The following is a 15,380-nucleotide window of genomic DNA, read 5'->3' as shown; positions in this document are numbered from 1 at the left end:
TCGCTCCCTCCACTCGGCCCCCCCGCGGCCCGGCCTCACAACGGAGGAGCGGAGCGGCCGGGAGAGATTTGTCCTGCGGCGACTCCCGTCCCCCCGGCGACGTCAAGCCCAGCCGGAGCAGCCGCCTTAACGACCGCTGCGCAGCCGCCCTTGAATGAGGGAGGGGTGAATGAGGTCTGATTGGCCAGCCGCGCCGTCCTTCCTGCGCCAGAAGGCGGGGCGGCGAGGCGGGCGTGGCGGATGATTGGCCGAGGGGCGGTGCGGCGGGAAGTCGCTGGGGTTGGTTGCGTCGGCCAGTGGCGGGTGCGCGGGAGGGCGGGAGGGAGGGGGGAGGGGTGGGGGGGTCCTGAGGCGTCGCTGTCACCGCCGCCTTCCCGCCCAGGCCCGCACAGCCAGGCCCAGCCCGGCCCAGTCCCGTCCGCCCGCGGCGCGGCGCGGCAGGACCATGTCGGCCACGGACGAGCGGGCTAAGGAGATCCTCCGGGGCTTCAAGCTGTATCCTCCCGACGGGGGCTGTGAGGCGGGCGGGGGGGGTGGGGGGGGGCGCTGACGGGACCAGGGTTCGTCGCCCCCCTGTGGCGAGGGCGCGTGCAAGGCCCCGCCGGGGCGGGAAGGGGGTTGTCATGGAAACGCCTCCCCGGCTGGGCTGTCCCCAGTGGCGTCGGCGGGGGGGTGCCCCTCCCGGGGCTGGGGCTGCCACCGGCCGGGAATGGAGGGGGACGGAGCCCCCGTAGCGCTGGGAGCCGCAATGAAGTGCGGGCTGCGGTGGGGGGAGGGCATCAGGGCGGCAGCCTCCCCGGCCCCCCGCCGCACCGGAGCTGTCCGCCGGGCGGCTGCTGACGGGCGGACGGAGGAGAGGGGCTGGGCTGGAAGGCGGCGGCCTCCGAGCGGCGGGAGCCCCCCACCCCGGCGGCGAGGGCAGCCCACGGAGAGCAGGTTGAAGTAGCTCGGCGCCCTCCGTCCCGGGAGGATCTGAGCCCTTCCCCTCCGGCCTGCGCTGAGGCATCTCTGCTTGGAAGGGAAATAGCTGGTCTTCAGGTCCAGGAACAACTAAATATCGTGTTTCTTTCCATATTGTGAGGTACTGGCACACATTGTGTTGGTCATGGGTGGGGGGTCATACAATGTCTTTTATTGCCAATATTGACATAATCTAGGTGTTAATACCTTTCTGGGCAGTTCATTTTAAAAACTTTTAATGTTGTGGCTTTCAAAAAGCATTCTCATTCCATGTCTATGTTATCTGAATGTGAATTTAATGCTGATAAAATGAGATAGAGCTGAGCTTGGAAGAGAAGTGAGATCCTGTGTGCACCCTTCAACTCAGGATTTCAGTGGAGAAAGGCTTAACCTACAGGCCCATGCGCAAACTAAATATGAGAAGAGAAATATGCCACATATAAAGTAAAGCTACTATTATTTTACTATAGCAGATTCTTCGAAGCTTAGAAGACAGATGCAAGCTTGACCTTCAGACACCAGAAAATTGTTGTGGGTTCGCTTGTTTGTTTTTTACAGTGAAAAGGACAGAAGTGAATGGAGTACCCTCTTGATCTAATACTATTATTTCTAAACAGGGTTTTTTTTTGCCCAGTGAGATGTTCATAATCTCTATGCCAGCTATAGCAGGATCCAATTTTCGAGGTTGGATTTAGACATATAGCTGCTATCAAACGATAAGCAGATGCTTTTCTTAACTTTTGAATCATTGTCCTCTCCCCTAGCTGGTTCTGGTTCCTACTGCATCTGGTTCCTTTGCTTCTGCATTAGCACTGTTGACAATTCTTTTTATTTATGAAGACATAGTATTTTAGCTGTCAAAACATGATTTAAAACCCCTTGTGCTGGCAATTAGAAGAAGAATAAGCTTCTGACAAGACCAGACTAAGCTGTTGGTAGATGTAAGGAGTGCTTGGAAAATTAAGCCTAGGGAACAAACTTTTAAGTTCTTTTTGCATGTGTGTGTGTATATAGTCTTTGCTGAGTAGCAGAATTTACATTGAAGGCCTTTGTCTAACTTTGAATGAAATAACCCATTTTGTTGTTTGTTGGCTTAAGTAGAAAATGCTTTTGCCCTTTGAGAGAAAGGATATTAGACAAACCTAAGGTAAACTTCTATTATCTCAAGTACCATAGCATGGACAAGAAGATTTAGTAGAAATAGTCTGCAGTTCCATGTTGAAGTACCTCAAGTTTAGCCTTCCTTTGCTCATCCTCGCAAAACACTGATATCAATTTTACTTATGACAGGACCGTTTCAGGCAAGAACCTTGACTGTGCTTCTCCAAAAACATGCTAGAGTACTTTGATAGTTGCCATAGGGGCCAGGAAGTATAAAGTCTGAGAAACAGGAAAGTTTGGAGAAACATTTCATAATTGGAACTTTTAGAAAGTTAAAATAGCTGAAAAACATTTATGTATGCCTTTAGTAAGCCAGAGGAGTGGCTGAACAGACATTCCTCATTTATGAGAGGAAGCCTTGAGACACTGCGCCATCCACACAGGAAGCTACTCATGCCCAGATGTGACCATGCTCTCTGTAAGGCAGCCATCAGCTCAATCTTCCATTTCCTTTTCTAAGAGCAAGCATGTATTCTAGAGAGCATTACATTTTAAAGAGATGCTTTATCTTCCACCCATTCTACTGCTGCATGTGCTGATTTAATTTCCTTAATAGAAAGGAAGGGAGAAACATGTTCTGAAGAGCTGTTGATACTTTGAGTACTTGAAAACTTTTTCCTTCACTGACAGGAGGGAGGGAGTTCAATACCACCAACTTCAGCACACCCTGCAAACCTGGCATTTCGAACTGAACTTGCTTTTAGCACAAGAAATTAGCACAGTATTACATGCAGGGTCTGCATGTATTAGATTCCTTGTGTGGCAAGATCAGTTGCTGGGGCAGAAAGCATCATTGAGGAAGCAGGCTTCCAAAATACATGCTTGCTTTAACACAAGAACAGCCACTCTAGCTGGAAATCCAGTTCACATTGAGTAATCAAAGTTTCCTCAAACAAGTTCTGTTTACTTGAGGTTCCCGAGAAGAGGTTAATTACAAGCTTACCAAATGATTGGGACACGCTGCTGTGGAAATTAAATTATAGCCCAAATCCACCCTCCAGCTTTAATGGTGAGATATGCTTTCCTTCCTCTATGACACTAGTGCAGAAACACGTTGTGGCTAGTGTCCTGAAATTTAAGATGGAAACATTTACTCCTTCTCATGGATTTTGCTATTTGGAAGAAATTAAAACCAAAGGAGAAATATTTGATGCTTGCAGGCAAGTGAGGATATTCATTATACTTTTACACTTGTCCTAAGAATTTTTATGGCATCAGTTAGAAATTAAACACTGACGGCCCAGTACATATGTTGCAGTAAGAGACTGAAAGCAGCCAGCAGAAACTTTTATAGCTTGTCACTTCAGAGACAATATTTGTTAACAGAGCTTGTAAGTATTTTCATCAGCTCCTTGTTTTGAGGGCACTCACTTGAACAGCAGTCGTTACTCTTAACATCTACAGGTAGTCTAGTACTAAGAAAATGCAGACTGGTTGTTTGACTATAAGCAATATCAGTTCAGTTTGTAACTGAAGATTCATTCCTCTGGAATATTAGCCAAGTCTTACTTCTGCAAGTATTTATGCACAGCTGGTTGTATAATCTCCACTACATGAAATTTGATTATGCCTTTTTTCTCCAGAAGATGGGACAGTTACTCTGTCAGGCTACAGAATAGCATCTTACTTGACCCTCACCCTTTCAAACATTCTTCAAGTTTCATTCTGGCATTTTATCTTTAGAGTTCATGTGTACTATTAAGTATATGTACTTAGCATCCTTTTGCAAAAAAAAAGTAACACTTATAATGTATTTTCCTAACAGTCAAAACTCAAGGGTTTTTTTTTTTTATAGCTTCCAGCCCCCTTGATAATTTGTGGGTTGCCTATTTATCTTTGTTCTGATATAAACTAGCACAGAATGTTTTGGGTTTGTTGTTTGTTTTTTTTTTTTTATGCACTATGTTCACTAGAATGAGGACACTGTAGACAGTTATCCTATTTAATTTGGTTTGCCAGCATTTGGAAAGCTTACATGCTTTGCTTTCTTACCTAGCATCCATGCTGTACATTGGAAATATCCAGTCATGGTTTGCAACAACAGATTCACAGCCAGCTCTTGAGGGACCACAGTTCACCTTCTTTATGCACCACTTCTTGTAACATTTCAGCCAGAACAGCAACAAAGAGAAAACCCAAACAAGCCAGTTGAGTCTCATAGCACAGTTAAGGTACTTAGTCTAGCCTTTCAACAAATGAGTAAGCACATCCGTTTTTCTATTTTAAATCTTACAAGTCAAACAAGGTATCACCTATTTTATTTGCTTCTGTACAGAGGAGTCTCATCAGAATTGAATCTCCATAGTGTTAATTGCCCTATAGATATTTATCAGTTTAGGATATGTTTTTCCCATGAAATTTCATATAAGGCTTTGCAGCGTGTCTTCAGAAGTCTCCTGAAACAAATGAATATGGTGAACAAAAGCACAAAGAAACAATAGGTCAGTATAATTACAGAGGTATGGAACAAGTATTTGTGGTCAGTATAAACATACACCTGTAGCTCAGGCACTCCAACATTTGTAGGCAAAACTTTATATGTCAAAGGCTCTCCTATTTTCTGGAATCTTCGAAGTTCCCTGTACAACATTCTCCTAGCTCCCAGAACTTCTTCCAGTACTGCTCTCACCATTATTTTTCTTTCTAGGAAATCATTCTAGCAGAGCATTAACCTCTTAGAGCAATGGATAGAGCTGTAATGAAAATATAGTTACACCAGAAACCATTAAGAACTTCTGGGAACTTTATATTACTCTGCAGACAGAGACACTTCTATTTCCAGCTTCTACCTGGTTTCTGCTGTACACACAGAAACCGTAGTCAGTGACAATCTTGCCTATCAATTCCTAGAATAGTCACTAAAGCTTTTAACTCATTTGATGCAGCATTCAAGAGTTGAGAAATCCAAATGGAATCTCTATCAATTTGAGTTTCCAATTTATTTGTTAGGCCAGTAGATGTTTAGCTTATTCACTTAAAATGCTTATCTGTTGCAGTGTTTACAAAACTAACAAGGTAACAGCTTTAATTGGGTTAAAAATTCCCCTTTGTTTTGAGGTTTCCTACGTGGCTTCCTCAGATTTTGATTTATTTAGACTTCTTGCAATGGAATAGAAAGATGAATCACCAAATTCATGGGTTAAAAAGAAACACTGGCCAGCTAAAAGAGGCAACAAGGCTGCCCAAAAGCCGAGCAATGTACTCTGTAGCAAGCCAAAGCAGAACTTGCACATAGCTTGTGCCAATATAATTTAAAACATTCTAGAAAACATGCATTTTTGCTTCCCCATTTGTGTTTCTGGGTCCTAAGAACTGGAACGTTCTTCCATCTAATGCAGAGTTCATTTATGTGATATGAAGAATCAACCTTCTGTTGTTCTTGAACTTTTTTTTTTATCATTTTCCCATCTACAAACCTTAGAGTACTTTACAAGCAAGAATCATCCGCGTTCCCTGTTAGTCTGCCGAACGAGTTCCATCCTGGCGGCATCAAGACATCTTTGTTTCAAAGAGACTAGAGTTTCACACAGAAGCTTTAGCCAAGTTGTACTTGGTAATTGAGTAAGCGTCACTGTGGTCAAGGTACCTTTACCATATCAGAATTGTTTCCAGCATTGACAGAAGTTCTGCAGTATGTAATGATCTATAGTTCTGGCATACTAAACACAGACTCTTTATGTTTCTTATGCATAAGTCATGAGGCATACCTGCAAATAGAGCAGGAGCAGTTTTACCAGGTTTGATTTTACCCAGGCTCCTCAGTGAGCACCAAAAACTTCAAGTCTTCCACTTGTCAACTTTCATTGAAAAAAGTATAAATATTTAATTATGCTTAAACAGTGATTTGCATTGACTTTATATCTGAATGAGCTACAGTCAGTTTTCTGCATTTCAGATTTAGTGCAATCCACTCGAAGTGTTGCTTTGTGCCCTTGCCAGTGGCAGGGGCATTAAGACCTCCACCATAGTAGGAAACAAATGAGTTACCAGGTGCTACAAAGAACACATGTTAACTAAAACTGATTAGAAAGTGTAAGCTGACACTGAAGTTTGAGGTTTTCTTTTTAGTGAGCAATATTACTTTAGCACACTGTGGTTACATTTTTATTGCTAAGAATTTATCCTTATTCATCCTTTCATCTCTCCAAAGCTTACTATCCTGCATTCACTGGAATTATGGTTCAGTATTTTTAATTATTGCTTAGTGCCAACCTAATAAGGTACCCAAAATAATGCAGTTGTCATTAGCAAAATTATTTCCCCTTATTTCCTTTATATCATATTGAGATAATAGCAGTTACTCTTGGCAAAAAAGGCCAAGATTACCTGTTCATATACCTGCTGCATGCTTGGCAGGGATCAATATCCCTCGAAGTTATTGGTGCCTTATGCTTCAGCCACTGTTACAGTATCAGAATTTCCACACAGCAGAAGATAGTAATTTAATCCATCAAGTGATAATTGCTTCTTCCCACCCCACAGCCCCATGCATCTTCACAGCCAACATGTAGGAAAAATGCCACACTTGCAGAGATTTAGACAAGCAGGGAAAGCATCTAAGAGTTCTCAAATTAAGCAGATTCTGTTCAGAGTAGGTGGGGTTTTTTATATGGACATCTGATGTGTCTCCAAATAACAGTCTTCTGTTAGCTAAAGCAGTCTTAGCATGGAAGCTGATTCAGCTTGCTCTTACACATGTTTAACTGAATTTAAGTTGATCTGCAAAGAATGTTAAAAGTGGAAGTTTTACATGAAGTCAGTAAGATAACAGGCCACTGCACTCTGACTTCTGCCTTTGACTTCCACAATTTATGTAAAATATAAGCCTCTTCTATTTCTCTGTCTCTAAGCTGGGAAATTAAGGCAGCTTCAAATTTGAGCTCAAACCCTCCATTAAAGATTAAACAAAGCATTGGCTTAATCTAGATAATCAAAGTTTGTATAGAAGTATGAGATATGCTAGGTTCCCAGGTACTGATAACAAGCAGAAAATATCATGATCTATTAATGTCCACTGGCAATATTGAATTTTGTCTTTCTCTGCATATTAGTTTAGCATAATTTATCAAAAGTTAGTTCTGCAAGCACATGAAAGGTGACTTTTGCGCATCTGTTGCTCACCTTAAGGATCGGATTTACAGGTGATGTGCAAGAAAGAAACTACAGTAGCAAGCACTGAATACTAAAAAAACCCTACATTCTCAGGGGCTGCCTTTTTATCCTGAGACTGAATCAGGAGCAACCACAGAAACCAGACGTTTGGCATCTGTGTAGCATCACTCCCAGAGCAGTGTTAAAGAATCAGTGACAGTTTTTAAGGGAATACACACACATGCACTCTGGGCATTACTATGAAGTTTCCAAAGCCCTTTGACATCACATCCAAGTAGACATAGTAGGACTATTGGAAGGCTCTGTCCAGAAAACACCTGACAGTAACTGATGTTATCATGAATGACAGTAGGAGCCACATCTCAGCTACATATTGCTAAATCCTGATCAACAGCCAGGATTTTCAGTTATTATGAACTTGACATTCCATTGTCAGATTTCTCCTGAACCCAGTTCTCATTGTGACACAAAAGTAAGGTATAGAAGAGACTTAAGTGAAACACTATCAGATTAACTTAGCCAGAAGCAAACCTTTGAGTTGATTATATTCATGACTAGAATATCAGGCAACATTCTTCTGGAAGAATGGCAGGTTTAAGTAAGAAGCAAGAAAAATAATTTTTGATTTTCAGTCAGCCTTTGGGATAACAGTGCACAAAAGCATTACATTATTAAATTTATCCACTCCTATATTGAAAGGATTGCTTAACTAGGAGCAATATTTTCTTCCATTAGAGAGAATGGGAGTGCAGGGGATTTTACTACTTAGTAATTCTGTAGAGGAATATTTATATGGGTCAGTTTGTATGCTACACTGTGTACACAAGCTTCATCTGCTCTGTAGTGAGTCAAGCTCATTTGGTCCTTGGAACAGCTGATTATATCTTTTCCTATTTACTGTATCAAGAAAATGGAGGGGAACTTTAATCACCAACAAATGTATATCCCACCTAAGCAAATCACCTGCATGCCTCTCTCCTCCTCACTTCAGGCCACTTGATTTAAGCCTTTCCAAAAGGAAGGTTACATATACTTGGAACCAAGAAATCTATCCAATGTTAAGAGTGTCATAAACTTCTAATCAGGACAGCCTGCTGGGCAAGCAGGGAGTTAACATGAAGTCACTTTGGTTTGGAAAGTCAAAGGAAATTCTACTTTAGGAGACAGTAAGAACTGGCTGTTTTCATTGCTTTACATAAAAATTCTTTCTGTGTATGGGAAGACACTTATAGAGACCCTCACTAAGGAGGAACCCATTTTCCAGTCATCTGTTGGCATGAGTTGTTACTAGCTCTGTGCTTAAAGGTGGCTGTAACATTCACAATCCCTCTTGAAGGAAGAGCTTGGCAGAGAGGGGGTAGAAAAAGAACCATTGTCTCCATTAGTGTACTGCCATGTGGTGGAATAGACCAACCCATCTGGAAATCGGACACCAATAAATACCTACTGGCCTTTAACACAGGGGGATCTTCTGGAGATGCTTTAGATGTTTGACTTCCAGTGTAAGTCTTTAGCATAGGCTCTTCAGTGCATTGGAAAACTTGCCTGTCGGTCACAGTCCAACTTCAGAATTGATTCTTCCTCTAGTAAAGCTTTTTTTTTCCAGACGCTGAGATGAGGAGGAAAAAAGTCCATCTGACTTTTGTTTCACTTGAACTTTATTAGCCTTTAAGTGACAAAAGCTCAGTCCAGGAAGTGGTATGGGTTTGTTGCTTCTAAGGAAAGAGGACATCTGCAAAAAATATCTGCCCTTACATTCTTTTTGTTGTGTGCTTCTGTCACAGCAGCTGTGCAGAGCACAGATTACCATCCCCAGCTGCTCGTTACCTCATTTTCAGATTTACTAGCTGAGAGCTGAGCTGCTCAGATGAGCGCTGCAACCTCCTGTTTCAGTGGGAACGAGGCATGCTAGCTTAAACAGCTTAAGCGATAGGTTAAGGAGCAGAGACCTGTGCTGGTCAAGTAGATCAGGTTAGCAGTTTTACAAACAGCTCAGCTGCTAGATTTGGGGGAGAAAGTAAGAAGCAGCTGGGAAGGGCTGTGAACAGCAGTCCAGTCCTCCCTTCAGCCACCGCTGCTGTCAGATGTCATGCCCACAGCCTCAGTCTTACATCAGATAAGCTTGTTCTCAGCACAACCTCATGCTGTCTTCTCCAGCTGTCAGCACCAACTCACCTGAGGAAGGTTTCTCACATCACCATGCTTAGTTACCCATACAGTGCCAATTCCAAATGTCCTATCTTAGCATTGTTAGTTTAGCATTTTAACTTCACATGTCTCTTAAGAGAAACACCAGATCGCATTGGTAAGGTAGTCATCTCTCCCCTTACTCTGTGCAAGAAGTCTTTAACATTAGTGTGCTGTGTCACAAGTTACTGCCCAGCAACCAGGCAAAGCCACAAACAGGGTCTGGGAGCATGTTAACAAGTGCCCTTGAAGGCTCAATTCTCCTGCAATTCTCATGAGCCAGGCAATAGGAAATCACTGGCTGAAAATCACATCCAGCCTTGGAGAGCAAATGCATGTTACTTTTAAAATACTCTTTCCAGAAAAAGGGAGAGAAGCCAATAAGTTCCTCAATCCAGTTTGGGCTGTTCAATTTATAGCACCCTCATTAATCCATAAGGAATCATTACAATTACACCATTGCCATAAAAATGCAGTGTTCAAACAGGTCCAGGAAGGAACTGTTTTATGTGTTTCCACCTGCAATTCCTTCAAAGGGAACTGCATTATATTAGTATAACACTGACCTTAATCTCAGCTTCTACAGAGAAATATTTAGCTTCTTCGAAAAAATGAAAGAATGGTTCCCTGGCCCTACCTGCATCTTCTAGTCTGTCATTAGAATAAACTCCTTAGAGTTTTAAACAAAAAAAAAAAGTATTTTAAAGTAGCCTGAACTGAAGGACTACCTGCAAAATAAAAACAAAGATTCCCTAAGGAAAGTTGAAAGCTTACCTCTTTAAAGAGGTTCTGTTCCTCAGAAAGGATGATCAAAGCTCCCTTCTCACCACTCGCAGACCCACCATGACATCTTTCTCCCCATCTATACAAAGTAGAGGTGAGGCATTAATCAGGCAGCTGCAGAGCAAGGCCCTACTCCTCCAAGACCTCCAGCCACACTGCCCTCATCGAGGCCCTCTTTCTCATTTAAATACAGCCCTGCCAGAGGCCAGGTGAAAATGTTTCACAGTTCATGATGCATTTATTTCACCGATAAAACAGTCCTGCTTAATAACATTATTTGTACAAGTCCTAGTTTTGCCAGTTCTGAAGTAGTAAATGCAGTGAATGAGGCAGAGGCATGTCTGAAAAGGGGCAAATTCAAATAAATAAAGACTGTATTTTAATGTAGGCAAATCTGTAAAGGGTCCAGAGAAGGCTAATTATGGGTTTTTTTTGAGTTTTGAGTGCGTAACTTCACAGCATTGGCATTCATCTGAACATAAATGCTTATGAAGATACACACTTCGAAACAACTAAATATTTTAACAAAATAATATTTTAAAAACATAATATTTGTATCAGCTGTATGTCTAGCTTTTCAATAACTGAATTTTTATTATTAATAACTAAATCGAAATAATCCCCTTGTGAACTACAGCTGATTGAATTATTTATATATTCCCCAGTGACGTGCTCAGAGGTTCACATCAGCATAGTTTGCAGTAGTATATCTGTAGAAGTAAAGTACAGCATTCAGAACCAAATATTAGTATTTTACCTGTTCTAAACTACTTGGGAACTTGTAATTTCTGTGTTTTGCTGTTGTGCTTTTCCAAACAACTTACTCTCTTTTCAGACTGCCATACTGTCTAATACTGTGTAAAATGTTGAAATGGTTAAATTGTCAAATCACTAATCCACACTGCAAATTTAAGTACTTCTCATATTCTAGTAGGTTCCTAAAAAGGCATAGTAATTCTGATAGGGAGTCCTTGTTTTTTGAGAATTCTGCCTCAATCTGCGTAAATCCCCCTTTATTCCTCCTCTCTGCCTCTGCTTTCAGCAGCCTCTGGTCCATTTTCAAGATTAGTTTCCTCATCCAACTGCCAGTCATTTCCTCCTGACTGTATTTTCAATTTTGTTTCGATTCTCCACTTGGTCTGTACGCTCTAAGTTTTCTTCCCTTCCTCAGAAGAGATAAGATAATGAACTTGTTTTCCTTGAATAATCTTAGTCCTGTCAGTTTTAAGTGGAAAACCAAAAATTGTTTGATCTATATTGCAGCATGGGGTCCTGCCATTAAGCTAATTTACTGCTTTCACTTTGTTAAATGACTTACTTGTGTCCCATGTAGCAGCTATTGATTTTTATATCCTGTGTTTTTAATACCACGTGTCTTAAAATGAGTTGTCGAGTTCTTGTTTGTATAGCGGCCTCCTATCATGTCAGCTGAAATTGTTCCTGGCTCTGAAAAATAACAGTGCCATGTCGGCAGAGGGAAGGCAGCTTTTTAGAAGATACTGTAAAATCGTTCTTTCAATGACTTGCAGAGTGCTCCAGAGATATAACTACTTCAGTGGCTCAGATCCATGACCTATTTTTCTCTTGTCCCTTGGAGGACTACATCTGATTCTCACTGTGGCCTTGTCCTGTGAGTTTAGAGAGCCACTCACATTCACCTAATTACTTACATCTTTACTTACTCGGTTGGCTCAGTGTTGAGAGTCATTTTTTGCCAGTTCATCCCTGGAAAAACAGGGTAGCTGGCAGTGAAGATGTTCTTTGTGTTCGGTCATGGAGGCCCTGGCTGTAAGGGCTGTACTGTTTGTAAGGCTAGAGTATGCCCATTTCTCATGCATGCATAGCCTAACTTAAAAAAAAAACAACCAAAGAAACACCAACAAAAAAAAACCCCAAAAAACCAAACACAAAGTATTTGTAGCTCCAGTGAAATTCAGGACAGTACTCTCCACATGGATTGTATATGTGAGGAACCATTTAAGCTAATGCCAGGGAAAGGGTGGCTTATTCCCCTGCTATGCCACATCAGCAAATAGGAGATTGGCATTTGTCATTGTGGACTTCGTGAAAGTGCTTGTCGTAGCTGTTTCTCTGGCTGATTTGCATTTTTATTTTGTTTATTAGGTGAAGAGTGTTAGTGCCAGGGCTAAATACTGTTTTACTCTAAAATCTCAGTAAGATTAAATCCCCCTGTGATTCTCTAATTACATTTCAAGGATACTGACTTGCTTTCCCAGGGAACCTGTGGTGATCTCTAGATGTATCCCTGGTTACAGAACAACAGTGGATTGAAACAGCAAGGGATACGCTGTGTGTGAGATATTTGGGGCAGTGTTAAAGGTGCAGAGGTTCAAAAAAAGCCTGAAGTCCTTTGAGTAAACCCCCTTTAGTAGAATCGAGTGACTCCTGCCCTGCGAGCTCCAGTGTCACTCTCGTGCCGTGTGGGTATGCTGAGTATTGCTATGAAATTGAAGAAAACAGAAGAACTGCGTTCAGCTGGTATTACTTCTGTTGCAATAGTTAGTTTTCACTCTTGTCATAAACACAAATCCTTACAGACTAATTAACAGATGTACTGCAGCAGCAGCACTAGTTTCACCTTTTCCCAGAAGGCTGCAATTGGCATTTGCTCTGAAAGCTATTTAAAGAGTATCTTTTCAGGATTTCATTCATTTTTGTCGTTTTTTAGCATTACTTGTGAAACAGGGCATATGAATGCACCTGGTAAAGGAAGTTCAATTGTCTGGCCTATTTTCCTGAATAGCATACAGAGCTATAATCCCACCCTGAGGGAATACACCCCATCTTTATGCCAGCTGGCTTGGGCAATATGGACCTTGTCAGTGCCAGGAGTTTTTGAACGCATGTGGCTACACCGTGTAAATGTACTGCACTGAGATAAAGCAGTGTCAGTGCTTTTCTTCCCCAGTGTCAAAGAAAAGGTGGCTATGCTGTTGCAAAAAGCTCTAATCTAGATAAAACCATAGGCTTTATATGCTTAAAATTTACTCCAGTGTAACTGTTTTTGCTTGATTTCCCCACTGTGCCTGCCTTTATGCCAGGATGAGTGTGTCCAGTTCCAAATCACAGAAGTCACTTCAAAGCTTTGGAATTGGACTCTCTTGATGCAGAATAAGAACATCCAGGCAAGGATTAAATAAGGGATAGTTAGCTCAACTCTAAATTCACTCCATGCCTTAATCTGGATTGGCTTCTATGCATTGACAAACTCCTAATTAATTCAATTGCTAGTGAAAGGTACTGTTTAAAAATTAACGTTGTGTTGATAAGGTTTGGAGGAACAAATTCAGTAGAGTAAGGGGAGTTGAGAGAGAAGCAGTGTGTGACTGCAAGAGAAATTCAGTGCTTGATCTTTTATTCGTACCTTCTCTGAGACCGCCAACAAGAATCTCTAAGTGCTCTTGTTACTGTTGATTTTGGTGGCACGAACACCTGTCAATTAACAATTAGAATAAAACTCACAAGCTCATTTCCTGAAAGGTAGGAGTTATCAGATGTGATGACTGCAGGCTTTATTGATCTGATGGGGATTTGGAGTGCTAACAGGCAGCCTAAAGGTTCCACGGCCAAATAAAAATCCCTGAGTCCCTCAAGTCCTTTGCACAAATGAATTCTTCCTCTTTTACAGACCTCTCTGAAATGAAGACATGTCTCTGTGAAGACTGAGCTACAGATTTTCCCTAAAAGGAGTTTTTACAAACAGTCTTTTTCAATGGTGATTTTTTGCTTTGTTCTGTATAGGTGGATACCTCATTTGACAATATCTCTGAAACCTTCCCTGGCATAGTTTCTGTTCTCAGTACCACAAATTAAAAGTACGCTCTTGAAAACAGTTTTATTTCTGCTCTTTGTGATTCCCGGGAAGAGCAAGAGGCTAAGCAACATCAACTTTATCAGAAATATAAAAAGTCAAGAGCAGGACTTTCTCTTTAGGGACAACTATCTGTCCCTCAAGCGAAAGAGGAGGGTCAACAGCTCTTGATATGAAAGATGCCCACTTTCATATACCAAGCATTCACCAAATGTATAAGATTGCTGGAGAACAACAAACTACCACTTGAGAGTTGTTTAAACTTGTGGCTCTTGAAGACTTTTGTGGTAGCTGTTGTTGCTTGGATATCCAGAGTTAAGGGTATCTGCCCTCCTCTGCATGGAAAGTAGTTCTAAGGCCCAGCTCAGAACAGGGTCTCTCTCCAGTAATAATGCAGCATGCTTGTAGCCTCTTCCAGTCTTTGGGCAGTTAACCAGAAGTAAGAAATCTTTCAAATGTACAAAATCTGTACTTCTAGGCTCTGCCCTGGGCAGTCTTTCTGCTGTAGAAGATTTTAAAAAATGACAGTCCCTCCCAGTTCCTAGATTTGATGTTCAAGGACCTGTGTCACAGTCCATGCTAATATGGCTCTAGATGTTGATTTGTCATGTCATATACATGAATTGTAATTTCCTCCTTTTTTCTTATAACATCTTACTGTCCGCTGACAGCACTGTTTTGGTGTGGGGTTCTCCTTGCCAAGGTGGGTATATTGGAATATTTAGGAGGCCAAGCCCAACTAGTCTTGAGTCTTTTGGAAGTCAGAGCAAAGTTGTGGACCATTTGTTCTATGTCAGTGCAGAGAGGAGTGTGTTTCAGGAAGACATAAAACTGGATGTGTGTTGCATTCATTAACAGATCCATCTAGTACTCTTTTAAAGAGAAGGTGAATGCAAACCTGCTTATCAGAGGTCTTAGGCTATACAGAAGCAATTCATCAAACTAACATCATCAGTGCCATCTTTTACAGATAAGCCATACAGTTACCAGACCTTGTTGTGTCCAAACAAAATCATAGGTGTTGAGTGAATGACTGTGCAGAAGCAGGTGGATATCAGTTTATCCTCTCTTTCTACTGGGATCTAATCGGTGTCTGAATCAAGGAAGATTGGCCCAGCAGAGTACATGTTCTTGTAAGTCCCAGGGAGGCCTTAACAGACCTGATCCCACACAGTTGATCTCTGAGCCTCTGTATTCACCGTCCTGAGTTCAGATTTCTTCATGCTGCTTGCTACTGAGAGAAGAAATTAGTGTTCAGCAATATTGATTAGTATTGCTTTGCCAATAAATTAATATTATTTATTTTGTGTATAGTACTTTTTATCAGCTATACAAATGTTTGTGG

The 15,380-nt window shown here is 41.6% G+C and overlaps 1 protein-coding gene across 1 annotated transcript in view; it reads left to right on the top strand.

The window, feature by feature from the left end:
- The first annotated feature begins 224 nt into the window (after window positions 1–224).
- PDE6D (phosphodiesterase 6D) overlaps window positions 225–15,380 on the top strand; it is a 42,904-nt gene continuing 27,748 nt past the window's right edge. The window contains exon 1 of the mRNA XM_074592103.1: window positions 225–495. Within this exon, the coding sequence (XP_074448204.1) occupies window positions 446–495 (50 nt within the window). The 5' untranslated portion in view covers window positions 225–445. The remainder of the gene's footprint in view (window positions 496–15,380) is intronic.

This window comes from Larus michahellis, chromosome 6 (assembly GCF_964199755.1).
Source record: "Larus michahellis chromosome 6, bLarMic1.1, whole genome shotgun sequence".
Taxonomy (NCBI): Eukaryota; Metazoa; Chordata; class Aves; order Charadriiformes; family Laridae; genus Larus; species Larus michahellis.
This window is presented reverse-complemented; position numbering and strand designations above follow the sequence as displayed.